The sequence below is a fragment of the Aethalodelphis obliquidens genome, unplaced genomic scaffold (genome assembly GCF_003676395.1).
Source record: "Aethalodelphis obliquidens isolate GAN/ISIS:26980383/991018 unplaced genomic scaffold, ASM367639v1 scaffold90, whole genome shotgun sequence".
In the NCBI taxonomy this organism is placed as follows: Eukaryota; Metazoa; Chordata; class Mammalia; order Artiodactyla; family Delphinidae; genus Aethalodelphis; species Aethalodelphis obliquidens.
Genome location: NW_020838034.1, coordinates 1,860,326 through 1,882,818, shown reverse-complemented (window position 1 = coordinate 1,882,818; position 22,493 = coordinate 1,860,326). Strand labels below are relative to the sequence as shown.

The following is a 22,493-nucleotide window of genomic DNA, read 5'->3' as shown; positions in this document are numbered from 1 at the left end:
TCTGCTAGCTTCAAATTTTTCTTCTGCAACTTCTTCACATCTCTCAGCCTTCATAGAACTGAAGAGAGTTAGGGCCTTGCTCTGGATTAGACTTTGGCTTATGGGAATGTTGTGGCTGGTTTGACCTTCTATCCAGACCACTCAGACTTTCTCCATGTCAGCAATAGGGCTGTTTTACTTTCTTATCATTTGTGTGTTCACTGGAGTAGCACTCTTAATTTCCTTCAAGAACTTTTCCTTTTCATTCACAGCTTGGCTAAATGGCGCAAGAGGTCTAGCTTTCGGCCTGTCTTGGCTTAAGGTGTTGCCTTCCTCACTAAGCTTAATCATTTCTAGCTTTTGATTTAAAGTGAGAGACGTGCGACTCTTCCTTTCACTTCAACTCTTAGAGGCCACTGTAGGGTTATTAGTTGGCCGAATTTCAGTATTGCTGTGTCTTAGGGGATAGGGAGGCCTGAGGAAAGGGAGAGAGACGGGTTTGGGGTGGGGGCGTGGGAGACGGGGGTGGGTGGGGATTGGCTAGCTGGTAGAGCAGTCAGAGCACATACAGCATTTATTAAGTTCACCGTCTTATATGGGCATGGTTTGAGCCTCCCCAAAACAATTACAAGAGTAACATCAGTGATCACTGATCATAGATCACCATAACAAATATAATAATAAAGAAAAAGTTTGAAATATTGTGAGAATTACCAAAATGTGACACAGAGACAAGAAGTGAGAGAATGCCCTTGGAAAAATGGCACTGTAGACTTGCTCCAAGCAGGGTTGCCACAAAACTTTCAATTTGTAATTAAAAAAAAACACAGTACCTGCAAAGTGCAGTAAAATAAGGTAAGATGTGACTGTATATATAATATTGTGAACAGTTTTTTAGGTTAGACCAATCAGCATGTATCTTCTTTTTTAAACAGAAATTTTATTAAGTTCTCCTGTAGGCTTATAATTTATATTAAGAACATTTACAGGATTTTTTTTTCTTAATTTAAGGCTTTGGAACAGTATACCAGTTAAAAAGTATTTAATTTCAGTGTGTACAGTGATCACCTAATAACTTCAGGGTTATATAGAAAGATTAAGAAGAAAGAAAAGGTCTTTATTATACACTCATTAAAATATATTTACTACAGTTAAATCAATTTTATAGTCCTAGGTAATTCTTATGTTGCTGATCTTGAGTTAAACTGTCTGCTTTCACAAAATCATTTGTTTCCTGGCTAAAAATTTCCTGGAAATTCTAGCTCTGTCCCTTTTTACAGTCTAACAAGTATCTGTTTAAGGTGATGCTATCAGTTATAACGTACAGGGAAATCTGTACCCATAATCTTATTGCCACTAGTATCATTAGTCAAAAATAACTGAGATTGTCATTTACTGAGGGGTTTTTGATACTTCTTCCAGCAGTCTTAGTCATAAAGATTTAACCAAAAATTTCTCAGAGAATGAAAACATTATAGAAAGGTAAGACACTGACAATTCTCCATACTCTTCTAATGCATCCAGTAAAATATATGTTATGATTGTCACTAACTGACAAGGATTTCAAACCTAGGGAAAAAAGAAAGTTCTTGATAAAGAGGATAAAGTTTTTGACAGTTACTGTTCCAATCAAGTATAGGAACATTAGTGTTCTTTTCTCCAGTCTTAAAAGTACACAGTGAGACTTCCTTGGTGACACAGTGGTTAAGAATCCGCCTGCCAGTGCAGGGGACACGGGTTCGATCCTTGGTCCGAGAAGATCCCATATGCCACGGAGCAACTAAGCCCGTGTGCCACAACTATTGAGCCTGCGCTCTAGGGCCCGCGAGCCACAAGTACTGAGCCGATGCGCCATAACTACTGAAGCCCACGCGCCTAGAGCCCGTGCTCCACAACAAGAGAAGCCACCACAGTGAGAAGCCCACGCACCGCACAGAAGAGTAGCCCCTGCTTGCCACAACTAGAGAAAAGCCCATGCACAGCAGCAAAGACCCAATGCAGCCAAAAATAAATAATTTTTTTAAAAAAACAGCATTCACTTTATTAAAAAATAAAAAAATGTCAGGGACTTCCCTGGTGGTCCAGTGGTTAAGATTCTGCACTGCCACTGCAGGGGGCGAAGGTTCTATCCGTGGTCAGGGAAGTTCTGCAAGCCACACAGTGTGGCAAAAAAATAAATTTAAAAAAAGCAAGTGTGGGAATAAGTCCTTGGTGTGACTTACCAGCTGTCTGGGAAACTTCTAAGATAGTTTGAGTATAAAAGACATCTTAATAGTTTTATTAATTTGAGTTTTGGGCCTAGATTAGAGTTGACAAGGTTTGAAAATAAGATGATAAATACCTAAAGCCAAGAAATGACTGTAGACAATATTTAAGATAAACATAATAGCATTAATTGCATAATACCAATTAATGATTATTAGGAACACTAACTTTTTGTATTTTTCCTTAAATAATCATATATTTTTCTCCCATATGATGGTGGATTTGCCTGTTTTAATTAGATATCCTCTTATCCAAATGATAAATTATTAAAACTAATAATCTACCGAAGAGAGAGAAAGTTGGCCACAAATACTGAATTGGTTACATTTATAAATAGAACATTGTGAAAGGCAAACTAACTTCTTTTGACAATAAAGGCAAAAGAGTTTTTTTCATTTACACACTTAAACATAGCACTAGTAGTCTCATTTTTGCAACTTTAGCCATAGGCTAGAGTAAACACCTGTCACAGCAACTTTTTTTTTTTTTTTTTTTTTTTTTTACTGTCCAGCCTACTGTAAGTTACGGCAGTTTTGTATCTGAAATGACTACTCTTCATTCCTACAAGTATAAAAATTTTCTCCTGTGATTTGAACTGATAGTGGCACACAAATGAATACCACAGAAAATTCCAGGAATGTTCAGAATCTACAAGACAAACTGACAGAGACAACCAAATTCTCTCTCTTAATATACCACTCCTCAGAGCTCACACAGAATGGAGTATTTAAAACAATGAGAGAGCTTTCCATGTTGTTGTAACCAACAGGGAAATAAATGGTTATGTCTAAATTAGAACCAAAGTCAGACTTGGCTAAGAACTAGGAAAACAGTTTCTCACGTGATTATCATATCCATAATGATGTCATGCGTCTTAGGTATCAGCATTGCAAAATCAAGGATAAATTTGAGTTTTTTAGGGAATCAGTTGGTAATTGATAGGATATATTCAAGGTTTCATTTATTTGAGGGCGTAAAACTATGCAGGTGACCCTGAATTTTTTTGTGATTTTGCATGTCTGTTCACTTCAGGGTGCCAGATATTTTCTTTCGCGACTACTGCCCCCTATATGCTTGCTTACCCTGTTGGCACCAGGGTAAAATACCAGTTTTGCTTCCATTCCTTTGTTAGCTAAATGAAAACTTTTATGTTATTTCTTTAAGTAGTTTGGATATGTCTTGAATCAAGGTGTAGACCAAATTTTCTTTCATGCTGAGTGCTTGGTTCTAGACACAGTTGTTTTCTTGATCTATTTGACTTTGATGATGAAGAAATATAGTTTTTAGTTGGTTAAAAAATTCATCTTTGTGTTCACAATCATTTTTGAGGGCCACGTTTTTAAAATGAGAAAAGTGGTCTTTAGATATAAGTAGAACAGTCTAGCATCTTTCCTTTCCTTCTTTGTAACTGTCCCCCAAACTACTTACCACTGCCTTTAAACTTTTACATGACTTAGTTTCTAACTTTACCTGGACTGCTTCAGCCTCCTTTCATTTCTTCTAATTCTCCAATCTCATTTAAACTTTCGTCTTATACCAGCTATTTCCTCTGCCTGATCTTCCTCCATTTCCCAGATCCTCTCCTGAGTATCAGTAACATTTACATTTTAGCTTAATGTCACTTCCTTAGAAAAGCCTTCCCAAATTACTTGTTATTCATCACATTTTAATTATTTGCCTAGCATTTATTATTTTCTGGGTTGGTTTTTTTTTTCATTTTCTTAGTTTTTCTTATTTCCTTATTGTATATCTACCCAAGTAAACTATCTTTTTCCCCACTGTTTCTTAGTACTTGGAACAGGGCCTGGACTTAATGAGTGCTCAGTAATTGTTGAATAAATAAATGAATGATCCACTAGAAAGAACCAGTCTTCAAATAAGAACTAAAGATTCTATAAATAACTTCTTTGGGTCTCAATTTTCTCGTCTGCAAAGTGTGTATTAACATACCTACTTGTTACAAGATATAATAGACTAGACTTGTTTTTTGAAAGGCAGTATGTCATAATTCATGAAAGAAATATATCCACCTTGCTTTATTTACTGGAACTTTAAGCCAAAATAAAATCAGAGTCGACTGAATGAGGCTCTCCTCTTTCTCATTTCCTTTTTCCTCCATTTTTTTCCCTTCCTTTCATGTATCTGTGAAATCTCTTCAGGTTTTGATCTCATAACAAACATTAGGAACGCAGACCCAGTAAGATGAGTGGAAGAGGTAAAAGCTGATGGGACATGGTGGATTAAAATAAAAAGAATAGTAAATGAATAGGAGTTTAGCAAGAAACTAAGGTTTTCATCTTGAATCTCCTTGCCAGCTACAAAAATTAAAGCAAGTCAGTTAGCTTTGTAGAGCATCAGTTTTCAAATCTGTAAACTAGAGTTAACATTTCTTACCTACTTCATGGGATTGACATAAATGATAATGTGTGAAAGTACTTTATAAACTATAAATCACTAACCAAATATAAGGCAGTCATTATGATCAGATCTGAAATTTAGGTTCCTTCTGCAAAACTGTTGGAGAATGCTAGTGCATTGGAGATGCATTGGAGAATGCATCTTATGTATAATTCCTAAAAGACAATTTCAGAAATTCGGATTTTAAAAATATACGAAAATACATAGTATCCCTCCCCCCCAAAAACATGGGTTTAAGGTTTAAGCCACTGTTAAAACAAATACTCTTTTTTTCCCCTATTCACAATTTTATTTACAAACCAGATATGTATATAAGTCAACTATTTTTGACATGTAGAAGAAGTCACACAAAATAGTTCATGCACATAAACCATTTGTTATTGTTAATTTTCTTTGTCCCTTTTTATAAGAGTCACATGAAATGACTAGTTTGGGATCAGAATTATAGAAAAATAACATACTTTTGTAGCTACACTTTAAAATAATTATCACTCTAAATTGTGAATTTGGAATTTTGCTTACTTTATGAAATCTTATCTATAGCTCAATTGGATTACATAAACATTTTTTAATTAATTAAAGCCCCCCAGTATTTTTGCATAAATTACTGTGAAGCCAAGTTCATTCCTTATTATATTTATAAAGGTGATTTTTAACTCAAAATAGTATCGCATTCTCTTAAATTGAGTATAATTGACCTACAACACTATGTTAGTTCCAGAGGTACAACATAGTGATTCAATATTTCTATACATTACAAAATGATCACCACTAAAACAAATATTCGATAGAGTGATTTTTTTTTTCTATTTTACCACAAGAGGAAATTTCATTGCCTCTCACTGTTTTCCATTCTTTTCTAATCACAGCCCAAAGAGCCGATTGATCCAATTAAAGAAAGAGAAGCTGGAATACACTCCGGGAGAGCATGAATATGGATTATTCCCAGCCCCCATTCATGTCGGTGAGTACTCAGTATACACAATATATTACTGAGAGGAAATGGTATTTCTTGAGTTTGGGTGAAATGTCTTTGTGTTCTTATTATTTCTACATCTCCAGTGGGGTCAAGTCGTTACCATTTAATTATAGGTACTCTGAAGAATTTTGCAAACCCTTTTGCCGTCTAGGGGTCAAAATGACGTAAATCTTATTCACCGGAGTTTCAATAAACACTATATCTGTAACATTTGATTCTCTAAGTAAATCATCTAGGAAAACCCAACTATTCATTACTTCAGTTTCAAGTGTTTTCTGTGTTCAAAGGGAGATGATTTGTGGATATGTAATAATCAAAGGAAAAGGGCCCACTGCTTTTTCTGATCGTTTATATGCTTGAAAATTGATCAAGATTTATCTCTCTATTTATTTTTGGAGAAAATTCAAGTCTTTGTTTAGCATTTCAATAATAATACCTTCCAGGATCATACTGTTGAGCTTATCAGATAAGTAAAGTGTACCTAGAAGGCATCCTGGATTTCCTGGATTGGCCTCATCCAATCCATCTACAAGTTCTGTTATTTTTGTCCTTGAAATATATCCTACTTCTCTTCAAATTCCATTGTCATTATTCAAGTCCATGCCACTATTATCTTTTGCTCAGGCCATTGCAATAGCTTTCTAAAAGATCTGTCCACTTCCATTCTTGCTCCCTTCCAATCTACTCTCCACACAGTAAAAAGGGAAATGATTTTATAACTTAAACTAAATCGTACTTAAAACCTTTCAGTGTTCACCATTAAACTATAAACTCCTTACCCCAACTCTTGGGAATGATCTGGTTCCTGACTACCTCATTTTTCTGCCTCTGTTGTTTCCCATATTTCCCTTATAATCACTGTATTGTGTGTCATGCTGGCCTTCTTTCAGATTCTAGACCATACCAAACTCTTTCCAACCAAAAGATCATTATGCTTATTATTACCATTGCCTGCAAAGCTCTTCTTCAAACTTCCCATGGTGGATTTCTTCTCATCCTTTGAGGATGAGCTAAATGTCAGTACCAGCTTAAATATTATTTTCTTTAAAATTTTTTTGCTGATTATCCTACAAAAGAGGGTTCCTTCCTCTATATCAAGTCTGTATCAGAGCACCCTGTTTACTTCTTTCTGTAATCTATAATTACTATATTTGTTTACTCATTTAGTAATGTCTCCTCCACCAGATTATAAGCTCTAGGAGCACAGGATCATTTGTCTTTCTTATTCTCCTTTGATTTCCCCATGCTTCGTACATAATAGAAGTTTAACAAATATTGGTTATACAGTGAAAGAAAAGGAGAAATTAGAATACATAATTGAATATAGGATGAGAATTTTTTTTTCCAGGAACAGCTTATTTGTGTAGTAGATGTTGATCCAGTGCTTTTAGTGTTCTCTTCAACTATGACTCTTGACTCTCTTGACTATGGGGCTTTTCTGTGTGTTATGATTATCTAGTTCCTTTTTTCTCCCCAGAGGGCCCAGCACCAGCAATGTATTTAAAGCAACAGGGGTAGACAAGTTCTGCAATAGAGATTTGTTTGCTTTAATTATTCTGTATTGGGTGGCTAGAGAATAGTTTAAGTACAACAAGCATTACAAGGTTTAATTCTCAGCTAGATAACTGTACTATTGCTTACTTAAAAAAGGTAAGAGTAAATTCCGTATTCTCTGGGCTTAGTGCCAAAGCTCTTTTGAAAGAGCCTTTTGTTTTTAGTAGTGAGGTCATAGCAGTGGAAGAAGGTTCTCAGCAGATTTAGCTATTTCCTAGAACGTGCTAATGATAAATAGGCTTTGAAAATAAGAGGTAATTTTAAAAATTCTGTGTAAAGGAAAACATGACCATTTTGGTCTCACTGGTTTTGCTCTGGATGGGAAATTGGCTAATTCATAACTCAAATTTTGGAAAGAAGCTCTGACTATTCAAGGGGGTGATAGAGTCAGTTAATTCCAAGGGAGATGAGATGAATAATGGATAGGCCAATATTTCTGTCACATATCTGGCATGAATAGTGGTTAAGAGGTCCAGAATGGAAATCCCTTAATTTAAATAAAGGTTTTCTCTCTCTAAATCCCCACTTTAGTCTCTTACTAAGACTAATCTGTACTCAGTGGTCTGCAAATTAAGTAAATAATGGAAAAACCTATCCAAGTAGTGGGGCTTTTTTCTTGTGAAACAAGACATAAAATCAGGCTGTTACAGGATAAAAATTTTTTTTCTGGACAGTGCTGTTTTGTTGTTCAGATAATAATTTATGATTAGGATAGGGAGGGAGGCCAGTCAGCTGTTTCAAACAGGTCACTTCCAGTATCATGTAAACAAAGAGCCTGACTTTGAGTCAGCCAGACCTAGGTTCATCTCTGTCTTTGCGATATTAGTTATGTGAATAAAATAGTTATACAGATAAAATAATAATGCATCTTATCAATGGAGTCATTCAGTAAATGGAAGGTAATACTTATTTTTTAATTTTTAATGAAATCAGGTTTCTTTATCTCTTTAGAGAAATGCACTTCAAAAAAATTTACTTTTTATGATAAATACTCATTTATCAAACTGTATATTATACCTTTACATTCTTAGTCAATTGATTTTTTACAACAGTGCCACAACAGTTCAATGAGGAAAGCATGGTCTTTTCAACAGATGGTTACTGTGATAGCTGAATATGCACATACAAAAGGATAAAGTAATTCAAAATGGATCATCAACCTAAATATAAGAGCTAAAATTATAAAACTCTTAGAAGGAAAGCATAAGAGTAAATCTTTGTGACCTTGGACTAGGTAATAATTTCTTAGGTGTCTGACACCAAAATCATGTACAACAAAAGAAAAAAAAGAGACAAATTGAACTTCATCAATATTTAAAACTTTTGTGCTTCAAAGAACACCATCAAGAAGCTGAAACAACCCACAGAAAGGGAGAAGCATTTTCAAATCATATATCAAGTAAGAGACTTGTATCCAGAAACCCATATATATAAAGAACTGTTATAATTCAACAATAAAAAGACAAACAACAGAATCTTTTCAAGAGTAAATGATTTGAATTGATCTTTCTCCAGAAAAAGATATAGAAATGGTCAATAAGCACATGAAAAGATGCTCAACATCATTAGTCATTAGGGAAATGGATATCAAAACCATAATGAGATTATCACTTCACACCCACTGGGATGGCTTTAATTAAAGGATTAATGAGGGTGTGAAGAAACTGGAACCCTCATACATTGCTGGTAAGAATGTGAAGTGGTGTAAACCTCTTTGGGAAACATTTTAGTAGTTCCCAACAAGTTAATCACAGACTTAATATAAGACCTAGCAATACTGCTGCTTAGATACATACCCAAAAGAATTGAAAACATACATCCAAAGGACTTCCCTAGTGGTCCAATGGTTAGGATCCTGTGCTTCCACTTGGGGCGGGGGGAGGGGTGTATGATCCCTGGTCAGGGAACTGGAATCTCGCATGCTGTGCGTAAACAAAATGTGATATATCTGCACAAAGGAATGTTATTGGGCAATAACAAGAAATTAAGTACTGAGACATGTGACAACATGGGTGAACCGTGAAAACATTATGCTTTGTGAAAGAAGACAGTCACAAAAAAAAAAAAGACAGTCACAAAACACCACGTGTTTTATGATTCCATTTTTATGAAATGTCCAGAATAGGCAAATACATAGAAACACAAAGTAGATGAATGGTTTCCAGGGACTGGGGGTAGGGGAGAATGTGGAGTGACTGCTAATGGGTACAAGGTTTCTTTTGGGGATGACGAAAATGTTCCCAAATAATGTTGATTATATTAGTCAGAGGTCTCCAAGGAAACAACCAATAAGATATATAGGGAGAAAGGTTTATTTTAAGGAGTTGGCTTACGCAGTTGTGGAGGCTAGCAAGTCCAAAATCTGCAAGGTAGGCTGGCAGCATGGAGACCCAGGAAAAAGTTGATCTTGCAGCTCAAGGAGTCTGAAGGCAGTCTACTGACAGAATTCACTCTGTGGAAGTCAGTCTTTATTCTTTTGAGTCCTTCATCTGATTGGATGAATTCTACCCACATTATGGAGAATAATCTGCTTTCCTTGGAATCTTTTGATTTGCATGTTAATCTCATCCAAAAAATACTTTGACAGACACATCTAGAATCATGTTTAACCAAATGTCTGGGTACTGTGATCCAGCCAAGTTGACACATAAAATTAACCATCCTGTAGTGATGGCTACACACTCCATATACTAAAACCCACTGAATAGTACATTTTAAAAAGTTGAATTTTATGGTATGTGAATTTTGCCCCAATAAAGCTGTAATTTTGAAAATGTATATTATATTTATGTTGGTTTGGTCAGGCATATATTTATAAAAATTACAGTGATTATACAATGCAAAAGAAAATTTTTAATGCTTTGAGCTTTATGTTCACAGCTACTTTTAGTGTTAAACACTTTTTTGTAGAGTAGGAGGATAGATTGTTCAATAAAAGAATTTCAAGCAAAAAAAACATATAATATTAAGATAAAATTCCCCAGAATAAGTGAAATAGAAATAATGTTCAAGGATAAAAAGAAATGATTTAATTTTCTAAATGTTAAAGAAGGGAGTATTCCTTTTTTAATGAATAGTGATAAGTATTAAATCCCTATGGTATGCAGTGTCATCATTTTTAAACGCTGTAACCAAATATTACATCATTTGCAACTGTTTAAACTTTACATTTAAAAATGCATAAGGGAGGGCTTCCCTGGTGACGCAGTGGTTGAGAATCCGCCTGCCGATGCAGGGGACACGGGTTCGTGCCCCGGTCCGGGAAGATCCCACATGCCGCGGAGAGGCTGGGCCCGTGAGCCATGGCCGCTGAGCCTGCGCGTCCGGAGCCTGTGCTCCGCAACGGGAGAGGCCCGCGTATTGCAAAGGAAAAAAAAAAAAGAATGAAAATGCATAAGGGGATTCATAGTTTTTCAAAAAGCTTCTGGGGAGTATGAGAGCAAGAAAAATGAAGACATAGGCTTTCACATTTGGCTTCTGGCATCAGTTAGGCCTTGAGTCAAATTCCACCTCCAACAATTACTAGCTGTGTGATCCTGGGCAACTTGACACATCTCAAGGCCTCAAATTCTTTTTTTTTTTTTTTTTTAAGGCCTCAAATTCTTTAGTGTAAAATAGAAATTAGTATGAATATTAAATAAAATAATGCATGTAAAATACTTAGCACAGTACCTAACAGAGTAATCATTCAATAACTGGTAATTACTGAATTGAAGCTGTTTTTGCAGTAGACTTATCAGTCAACAAGAATCCATTACTTAGTATGTAGGCTCTTCTTTTTACTCTGACAGTTGTTGTGAAATATATCGTGATACCCTTTTCTGGTGAGCTCAGAAAAGAATTCAGAATCCTTCTCAACATAGCTTTTGTCATTTGCCCCTATAAGTCATTCAGACTTAGGCCAAATCTTGACTGCTTTTGCTGATACAGTGGAAAGAACATAGGCCTTATGTGCAGAAAAGAATTAAAATAGCAGACCTAAGACTTCTATTCTTAGAAAGTCCTGCTTACAAGGTTGGCCATTAGCTGGCATCTGGAAACTTGAATAGTAAATAGTTCCCTCTATTATAAAACTTTCCCTAGATGGTAAGAGAGTCTTACTGTGTCTACCATGTATAAACTGTATGGTTTCTGCTGAACACTTGGTTTCATTCAAAGAGAATGGAATTTTGGTACATCCTAGGTAGAGGGTACCTAAATGACCAGCCACGAATTAAAACCTTGGGTGCTGAGTTTCTAATGAGCTCTCTTGTTAGCCAACATTTTACACGTATCGTCACAGTACATTGCCAAAGATTGCATCTTGCATGACTCTACTGAGAGAGGACTTTTGTAAACTTGTGCCTGGTTCCCTCCAGATTTTGCCCAATGTATTTTTTCTCTTTATGGATTTTGCTTTGTGTCTTTTTGCTATACTAAAATATAGCCATGAGTCTGATTATATGCTGAGTCCTGTGAGTCACCAGACCTGAAGGTGGTCTTGGGGACCCTCAACACACCTTGGAATCAAACACAAGAGACTCCTCTTTTCATTTCACACTCTTGTAGCTAAGTGATCTTGAACAAGTTAATTATCTACTCTACATCTCAGCATCTTCACCTATATGTTGAGACTGTTTCCAACCTGAGTTGTGAGGATTAAATGATACTTATTTTGAAATAATTAACACAGAGTGGATACCCCCTCCCCTTGGTTTACTATGACCAAGTAAAGTTGTCCCTCTGTATCTGTGGGGTATTGGTTCCAGGAGCCTCCTCAGATATTAAAATCCAAGGATGTTCAAGTCCCTTATATAAAATGGTGTAGTATTTGCATATAACCTACACACATCCTCCTGTAGACTTTTAATCATCTCTAGATTACTTATAATGCTGTGTATATAGTTACCAGCACTGGGAAAATTCAAGTTTTGCTTTTTGGAATTTTCTGGAATTTTTTAAAATTTATTTTTGATCCAAGTTTGGTTGAATCCATAGATGCCTAGAACCCACAGATATGGAGGACTGACTGTACTCAATGTCAATGAGAAGAGTAAAGCCATCCCACTGATTTCTAGAAAACTGGTAGATGATAACGAACAGAAATCAGTAAAATATTAAACAGACAATAAGGGAACAAAGATTTGAAAATAGCAACAAAATTAATAACCTCTCGCTGCACTGATCAAGGCAAAGGAAGAGATAACACAATTTACCAGTATCCATACTAATGGTCCTACAGTCATTAAGAGGCTAATAATATAAATAACTTTATGCCAATACGTTTAATAATATATGAAATGGGCAAATTCCTTACAAAATACAACTTATAAATGAAATTAAACATCTGAATATCCTATAATTGTTTAAAGAAATTGAGTTCCTTACTAAATCTTTCACATGAAAAATTCCAGAACTGGGGCTTCCCTGGTGGCGCAGTGGTTAAGAATCCACCTGCCAATGCAGGGTACATGGGTTCGAGCCCTGGTCCGGGAAGATCTCACATGCCGCGGAACAGCTAAGTCTGCGCACCACAACTACTGAGCCTGCGCTCTAGAGCCCGTGAGCCACAACTCCTGAGCCTGTGTGCCACAACTACTGAAGCCCGTGTGCCTAAAGCCCGTGCTGTGCAACAGGAGAAGCCACTGCAGTGAGAAGCCCACGCACTGCAAGGGAGAGTAGCCCCCACTCTCCAAACTAGAGAAAGCCCGAGCACAGCAACAAACACCCAATGCAGCCAAAAAAAAAAAAAAAAATTCCGGAACTAAACGGTTTTCCCTTGTGAACTCTTAGATATATTTGAGAAACAAATAACACCAGTCTTAACACAGACACTTTGTGAAAGTAGGGGAGAAACAATTCCCAACTCATTTCATAAGCTTAGTGTAACCCTGATAGAAAACCTGACAAAGACTTTAGTTGAAAAAAACAACTACAGAACAAAGTTGATTATAAACTCTTAGAACTAGAAAGGAATTTCCTTAGTGTTACATTGAATAAAAAGCAGATCATACTTAATCATAGGATATTGAATGCTTCCTTCTAAAATTGGAAAGAAAGTAAAAATGTTCACTCTATTTACTTATTTTCAGCATTATTCTGGATGTTCTACCAGTGCAGTAAGGCAAGAAGATGAATAAAAGTCATAAAGATCAGGAAGGAAAAAGTCAAACTGTTTCTGTTTGCAAATAACATGATCGTGTATGTAGAAAATCCAAAGAGATGCACTAAAAAGTTACTACAACTGGTAGCAAGACTACTGGGGGAAAAAAATCAGTATATAAAAATCAATTGTATTAAAAACCTAAACACACTCCTACCATACAATCCAACAATTGAACTCCTTGGTATTTACCCAAAGAAGTTGAAAACTTAAGTCTGTGCAGTAACCTGCACACAGATGTTTAAAGCAGCTTTATTCATAATTGCCAAAACTTGAAAGCAACCAAGATGTCTTTCAGTAAGTGAATGGATAAACTGTGGTACATCCAGACAGTGGAATATTATTCAGCACTGAAAAGAAATAGCTATCAAGCCATGAAAAGACAGTGAAAAATTTTAAATTCATAGTACTGAATGAAAGAAGCCAATCTGAAAAGGCTACATACTGTATGATTCCAACTAAATGACATTCTGGAAGGCAAAACTGTGGAGACATTAATAAGATCAGTGATTGCCAGTGGTTTGAGGGGAAGGAAGGATGAATCTACAGAGCACAGAGGATTTTTAGGGCAATGAAACTATTCGTTGTGATACCTTAATGGTGAATACATATCATTATACATTTGTTCAAAGTCATAGAATATGCAATACTAAGATACTGATGTAAACTATGGACTTTGAGTGATAATGATATGTCAGTATATGTTCTTCAGTTGTTAACAAATGTACCGCTCTGGTGGAGGATGTTGATAATAGGGTAGGCTATGCATGTTTAGGGGCAGGAGGTACATATAAAATCCCAAAATCTCATAACATAATACAAAAATGTCTAGGTTTGAATTGAAAATCATATGTCATACCAAGAACCTGGGAGATCTCAAACTGAATTTTAAAAGGCATCAATGTATGCCAACACCAAGATATTAGAATTATCTGACAGATTTTACAACAATTATGATTTTTAAAAAACACTTCAACAAGCAGTTATAAACATGCTTAAAACATAAAAAGATAGAAAGCCTTGGCAAAGAAATGAAAAATAGGAAAAACATATAATTTTTAGAATTGAAAGATGCAGTAGCTGAAATTAAAAGCTTGGGGATAGACTCAACAGCAGAATGAAAGATATACAGGAAAGAATCAGTGAAGTAGGTGATGGAGTGTTACAAGTATTACCCAATCTGAACAAAAGAGAAAATAGACATTTAAAAAAACAAACAAACTGGAGCCTATGGGACCATGACAAAAGAGCTAATATTTATGTTCTTGGTGTCCTGGAAGGAGAAAAGAAAGAAGGTAGAGATTAAAAAAAGTACTTGAGTAAATAATGTCTTGAAAACTTCCCAAATTTGGCAGAAGACATAAACCTTCTGATTCAAGAAGATGAGCAAACCCGGAACAGGGTATATATAGTCAAAGAAATCCATGCTGAGACACATGATCAAACTTCAGCATACTAAAGACAAAACAATTTTAAAACAATGAGAGAGAAATGACTTCATATCCATAGGGGTAAAAGAAATCAAATGACAGTGGATTTCACGTCTGAGTTCATGTAAGTGGCACATTTTTCAAGTACTGAAAGAAGAACTGTCAAACCAGAATCCTATACCCAATGAAAATATCCTTCTTTCAGGAATTGAAAGAAGCAAAGGATTCTTAGGTTTGTTGCCAGCAAATCTATCCTATGGGTAAAGGAAGTTCTCTAAACAGAAAGAAATAAAAGAAGGAACCTTGGAACATCAGGAATGCAGAAAGAATACAGTAAGCAAAAATATGGGCATTTACAATAGGCTTTCCTTCTCCTTCTGAGCCTTTCTAAGTAATTGTTTAATGGATGAAGCAAAAAATTTTAACATGGTTGTACTTTTTTTAACAGCTTATTGAGGCACAATTCACCCATTTGAAAGCACACAGTGGTTTTGGTATATTACATTATTAATTTTAACTTGAGGTAAAATATACATAACTTAAATTTTGCATTTTGACCATATTTAAGTATAAGGTTCAGTGGCACTAAGTACATTCACGCTGTTGTGCAACCATCACCCCTGTGCATTTCTAGAACTTTTTCATCATCCCAAACTGAAACTCTGTACCCATTAAATAACAATTTCCTATTCTCCCCTTCCCCCAGCCTCTGATAACCACTGTTCTTCTTTCTAGCTCTATGATTTGACTATTATAGGTACCTCATATAGGCGAAATCTTAACAACAATATTTGTCCTTTTGTGTCTTCCTGATTTCACTTAACATAATGCCTTTATGTTAACATAAGTTCTTCCATTTTGCAGCATATATGAGAACTTCATTTCTTTTTAATGGTGGATAGTATTCCTTTGTGTGTGTGTATGTATACATACGCACACATTTTGTTTATCCATTCATCTGTCAATGGACATTTTCTAATGTTTTCACTTTTTTGCAATTGCGAATAATACTGCTATAAACATTGGCTTACAGAATTCTCTGTTGAGGACCCCTGGTTTCAGTTCTTTTATGTGTGTACCCAGAAGTGTAATTGCTTTATCATATGGTACATCTACAGACTATACCACTTTACAACCCCACCAGCAAATCTTAAGAGTTCAGTTTCTCCACATCCTTGGTAATACTTGTCATTTTCTGTTTTTTTCTGTAATAGCCATCCTAACAGGTGTGAAGCAGTGTCTCGTTGTGGTTTTGATTTTCATTTTCCTAATGATTAGTGATGTTGAACATCTCTTTAAGTACTTATTGGCCATTTGTATATCTTCTTTACTGAAATGTCTACTCAAGTCCTTGTCTTTTTTTTTTTTTAACAGTAGGTCCTTTTTGGTTATCTGTTTTAAATATAGCAGTGTGTACATGTCAATCCCAAACTCCCAATCTATCCCTCCCCCTCACGCTTCTCCCCTGGTAACCATAAGTTTATTCTCTGAGTTTTTGAGTCTGTTTCTGTTACGTAAATAAGTTCATTTGTATTTTTTTTTTTTTTTTAGATTCTGCATGTAAGCGATATCATATGATATTTTTCTTTCTCTGTCTGACTCACTTCACTTAGTATGATAATCTCCAGGTCCATCCATGTTGCTGCAAGTGGCATTATTTCATTCTTTTTAATGACTAATATTCCATTATATATATGTACCACATCTTCTTTATCCATTCATCTGTCAATGGACATTTAGGTTGCTTTCATGTGTCAGCTATTGTAAACAGTGCTGCAGTGAACACTGGGGTGCATGTATCCTTTCAAACCATGTTTTTCGCCAGATATATGCTCAGGAGTGGGATTGCTGGATCATATGGTAGCTCTATTTTTAGTTTTCTTAAGGAACCTCCACACTGTTCTTCATAGTGGCTGTACCAATTTACATTCCCACCAACAGTGTGGGAGGGTTCCCTTTTCTCCATGCCCTCTCCAGCATTTATTGTTCATAGAGTTTTTGATGATGGCCATTCTGACCATGTGAGGTGATATCTCACTGTAGTCTTGATTTGCATTTCTCTCATAATTAGTGATGTTGAGCATCTTTTCATGTGCCTCTAGGCCATCTGTATGTCTTCTTTGGAGAAATGTCTATTTAGGTCTTCTGCCCATTTTTTGATTGGGTTGTTTGTTTTTTGGATATTGAGCCACATGTGCTCTTTGTAAATTTTGGACACTAATCCCTTGTTGGTCACATCATTTGTGAATATTTTCTCCCATTCTGTGGGTTGTCTTTTTGTTTTGTTTGTGGTTTCCTTTGCTGTGCAAAAGCTTTTAAGTTTAATTAGGTCCCATTTGTTTATTTTTGTTTTTATTTCCATTACTCTGGGAGATGGATCGAAAAATATATTGCAAGCAACCATACTCCAATAAAAATTAATTTAAAAAAAGAGAAAAACATATTGCTGTGATTTATGTCAAAGAGTATTCTGCCTATGTTTTCCTCTAAGAGTTGTATAGTATCTGGTCTTACATTTAGGTCTTTAATCCATTTTGAGTTAAGTTTTGTGTATGGTGTTCAAGAATGTTCTAGTTTCATTTTTTTACATGTAGCTGTCTGGTTTTCCTAGCACCGTTTATTGAAAAGACTGTCTTTTTTTCATTGTATTTGCCTCCTTTGTCATAGATTGACCATAGATGTGTGGGGTTATTTCTGGGCTTTCTATCCTATTCCATTGATCAATATTTCTGTTTTTGTGCCAGTACTGTACTGTTTTGATGACTGTAGCTTTATAGTATAGTCTGAAGTCATGGAACCTGGTTCCTCCAGCTCCATTTTTCTTTTTCAAGATTGCTTTGGCTGGGCTTCCTTGGTAGCACAGTGGTTAAGAATCCACCTGCCAATGTAGGGGACACAGGTTCGAGCCCTGGTTTGGGAAGATCCCTCATGTCACGGAGCAACTAAGCCCGTGCGCCACAACTACCGAGCCTGCGCTCTAGAGCCTGCGAGCCACAACTACTGGAGCCCATGTGCCACAACTACTGAAGCCCACGTGCCTAGATCCCATGCTCTGCAACAGGAGAAGCCATGGCAATGAGAAGCCCACACATCGCAATGAAGAGTAACCCCTGCTCGCCACAATTAGAGAAAGCCCAAGTGCAGCAACCAAGACCCAATGCAGCCAAAAATAAATAAATTTAAAAAAAAAAAAAAAGATTGCTTTGGCTATTCAAGGTCTTTTGTGTCTCCATACAAATTTTAAGATTTTTTTGATCTAGTTCTGTGAAAAAGGCCATTGGTAATTTGATAGGGATTGAATTGAATCTGTAGATTGCCTGTTTTTTTGGCTGCACCACACAGCTTGCAAGATCTTAAAATCTTAGTTCACCAATCAGGATTGAACCCGGGCCCGCAGCAGTGAAAGCGCCGAGTCCTATCAACTGGACTGCCTGGGAATTCCCAAGTCCTTGTCCATTTTTGAATTGAGTCAATTTTTTTTTGTTCTTGAGCTTAGTTCTTTATATATACTGAATATTAATTCCTTCTTACATACTTGATATTATTACATGGATAGAGAAAACCACCAACTATATAAACAACAAAGGATAATTTTAATTACATTAACTACCTTATTGGAGATAGCAACTCTAGCAATCTGGGTTGAATGTGGTTGTTTACAATAGCTATGTTAAAATTACAGATTTTTAGGTAAGGTTAAGAATGAGGCAAAGGACAGAGTTTGGTGGAGAGGATTTAATTTTAAGTGAGAAGAATGATACATGAGAATATAAAAGTGTGAGGGAGCTGGTTCTGTTTAAGAAATTGTGTTGGTACAGGCATTTTGGAAAACGGTATGGAGGATCCTCAAAAAATTAAAAATAGGGACCTCCCCAGCAGTCCAATGGTTAAGAATCCACACTTCCAGGACTTCCCTGGTGGTCCAGTGGTAAAGAATCCACCTTCCAATGCAGGGGACGCAGGTTCAATCCCTGGTCAGGGAACTAAGATCCCGCATGCCGAAGGGCAACTAAGCCCACGCTCCATGACTACTGAGCCCGCGCGCCTCAACAAGAGAGCCTTCATGCCGCAAACTACAGAGCCCACGCACCCTGGAGCCTGCACGCCACAACTAGAGAGAGAAAACCCACATGCCACAACTAGAGAGAAACCCACGCGCCGCAATGAAAGATCCCGCATGCTGCACCTAAGACCCAACACAGCCCCCAAAAATAAATAAATAATCCACACTTCCACTCCAGTGGTCACAGGTTCAATCCCTGGTCAGGGAACTAAGATCCTGCATGCTGCGTGATGCAGCAAAAAAAAAATTAAAAATAGAACTACCAGGGACTTCCTGGTGGTTCAGTGGTTAAGACTCCACGCTTCCAATGCAGGGGGCTCGGGTTCGGTCCTGGTCAGGGAACTACATCCCACATGCTGCAACTAAGAGTTCACATGCTGCAACTAAAGATCCTGCATGTCACACCTAAAAGATCCCACATGCCTCAACAAAGATCCCACGCTGGCAGTGGAGATCCCGAGTGCCACAACTAAATAAATGCCAGTGTAGCTTAATTAATTAATTAATTATTTAAAAAATAGAACTACCATATAATCCAGCAATTTCACTTCTGGGAATATATCCAAAGGAAATGAAAACACTAACTCGAAAAGATACCTGCACACCCATGTTCATAGCAGCATTATTTATAACAGCCAAGACATGAAAACAACCTAAGTGTCCATCGAGGGATGAATGGATAAAGTAGTTGTATGTATATCATACTACAGTACACACACACACACGTACATTCGATGGAATATTATTCAGCCATAAAAAATAACAAATGAGGAAATCCTGCAATTTGCAACAACATGGATGGACCTTGAGGGCATTATGCTAAGAGAAATAAGTCAGAAAGAGAAAGAGAAATATTGTATGATCTCACTTATATATGGAATCTAAAAACATCTCTGCACACGTGTGTGTGTGTATGTGTGTGTGTGTAATAGAAAAGGGGATCAGATTATGTGTGGTTACCAGAGGGATCAGGGGAAGGGGAGTAAGTGGTCAAAAGGTACAAATTCCCAGTTACAAGATAAGTAAATACTAGGGATATAATCTACAGCATAGCTATAGTTAACACTGCTGTATGATATATGTGAAATTGTTAAGAGAGTAAGTAAATTCTAAGTGTTCTCATCACAAGAAAAAAATTTTTTTCTTTTTTTTTTGCTTTCTCTTTTGATTATATCTATAAGAGATGATGATGCTAAATAAATGTATAGCTGTAATCATTTCACAGTATATGTAACTCAAACCATTATGCTGTACACCTTAAACTTATATAATGATATATCTCAATTATATCTCAGTAAAACTGGAGGAAAAGGAATTAGCATAACAAGCCAAAAAAAAAAAAGGAGAGAAATTGTGCTTAGGAAGAGCAGAATTCAAGAAACTGGGGGAAGGTGGTGATACTGCTTAGTAGGGTTAAAAGAGAACAACTAGTGGAGTACCTTGAAACTTATACCGTAGGGACTTCCCTGGTGGTACAGTGGTTAAGAATCCAATGCAGGTTCCATCCCTGGTCGTGGAACTAAGATCCCGCATGCCGTGGGGCAACTGAGCCTGCGAGCCACAACTAGAGAGCCCAAGCACCACAACTAGAGAGACTACATGCTGCAACTACAGAGCCCACGTGCTCTGGAGCCCCCACACCACAACTAGAGAGAAGCCCACACATGGCTACGAAGAGCCCACGTGCCACAACAAAAGATTCCACATGCCACAACGGAGATCCCTCTTGCTGCTGCAACTAAGGCCCCAAGCAGCCAAATAAATTAATTAAAAAGAAAAAAAAAGTATACCATGGAATATATATTTTCATTCATTCAGAAAATATTTAATACCTCTTTGATCAGGCAATTTTCTAGATGCTTTGGATACAATTTTCTAGATGCTTTGGATACATCAGTAAACAAATAGGTAGAGATCCATGCCTCTGTGGAGCTGACATTCTTACAAAGGGGGGATGGGAATCGTAATAAATAATTATTACCTATACGTAGAGTGATATTGTAACCCAGTACTTAGATTATATATAAACAAGCTGAACTTTTGCTGAAGGTCAGTCACCTTATTGTTGTTTAGAAAACAAAAGAGGCCACGTTTTTGTCAGATTTTAAGATATCTTGGAAAAAGGCAAAGCCATTATTACCTTTCTCCTTTTTATTAAGTACCTCTCTCTCCTTTGGTTTCCTCATTTGCCTAGCTACCTGATTAACAATGGAGTGCTTTTGTGGAGATGTTCCTCCTCCTATTGTTCATATCCTTTTCATATTAGGATTGATTCTGTAAAAGAAAATCATCATGGACCTTCCTCTTCCGGATTTCAAGGTCGACACAAGTTTCTGTAGCCTCTTGAAATGACTTTCTTGCCCACAGAATCAGTTTTATTTCAAAGGGAAAAGTAAAGGATTTCTCTGCTCCTTTCCTAGTGACCAGTGGCAGGATTTGAGATCTCAAGGCTCCAACACACAGTTAAAAAAAACCTACAAAAGATATGATTTCATCTAATTTTCAGATGGATAGAAAGTGATTTTTTTTCCCATTTTAAAAATGAGGAGGGGGCTTCCCTGGTGGCACAGTAGTTGAGAGTCCACCTGCCGATGCAGGGGACACGGGTTCGTGCCCCGGTCCGGGAAGATCCCACATGCCGCGGAGCGGCTGGGCCCGTGAGCCATGGCCGCTGAGCCTGCGCGTCCGGAGCCTGTGCTCTGCAACGGGAGAGGCCACAACAGTGAGAGACCCGCGTACAGCCAAAAAAAAAAAAAAAAAGGAGGGCTTCCCTGGCGGCGCGGTGGTTGAGAATCTGCCTGCCAATGCAGGGGACACGGGTTCGAGCCCTGGTCTGGGAGGATCCCACATGCCGCGGAGCAACTAGGCCCGTGAGCCACAACTACTGAGCCTGCGCGTCTGGAGCCTGTGCTCCGCAACAAGAGGCCGCGATAGTGAGAAGCCCGTGCACCGCGATGAAGAGTGGCCCCCGCTTGCCGCAACTAGAGAAAGCCCTTGCACAGAAACGAAGACCCAACACAGCCAAAAATAAATAAATTTTTTTTAAAAGTAAAAATGAGGATTAGCTCAAAGAATAATTTTTACAAACGAGGAACTCCTGAATAGGTTCCTCTGAGGTATCATCTCCAGCAGGATTTGACAAGGAAATCTCTTTAAGTGAGTCTCACTTACTAAAAATGAATTACCTAGGTCTGGTTTCAGAAATGTTAGAGGAAAGGAAAGACTGACCCATCATTTTTTCCTCAACACTTAATATATGGATTAGAGAGGAGAAATACAAATAATGCCAGGAAAAGCAACATAACATCTGTGGAGATGTTGGTAGGAGAACTCAAGATGCTGGGCACTGGGGAAAATTGTGTCTTTAAAGTTAGTTGAAGTGGATAATGGATGCTTTCTTTCCTAGAAAGAGAAAGAAAAGTGTTCTTTTTAAAAAATTCAGAACTTACTGTCTACTCCTTCATTCTTTTACACCCTCTTCTCTACAGAAAACACATTAAGAAAGGAGTTAACCCTTTACATTAAGGGATTTGTCCTGTCTTCTGAGAAGCAATTTTGACTTTTAAAAAAATTATTTTTATTTTATTGTTGTTAGAAACAGTACATACTCATAAATATTCCTTTTAATGTAGAAAGATGTGAATTAAAAGATAAAGTTCCCCT

At 36.9% G+C, this 22,493-nt stretch overlaps 1 protein-coding gene across 4 annotated transcripts in view; it reads left to right on the top strand.

The window, feature by feature from the left end:
- Positions 1–22,493, top strand: part of ASH1L (ASH1 like histone lysine methyltransferase) — a 213,130-nt gene that overhangs the window by 139,953 nt on the left and 50,684 nt on the right. For all 4 annotated transcript variants that reach the window (XM_027095164.1, XM_027095162.1, XM_027095163.1 and 1 more), the window contains one exon: positions 5,532–5,626. In XM_027095164.1, coding sequence (XP_026950965.1) covers positions 5,532–5,626 — 95 coding nt within the window. The remainder of the gene's footprint in view (positions 1–5,531; positions 5,627–22,493) is intronic.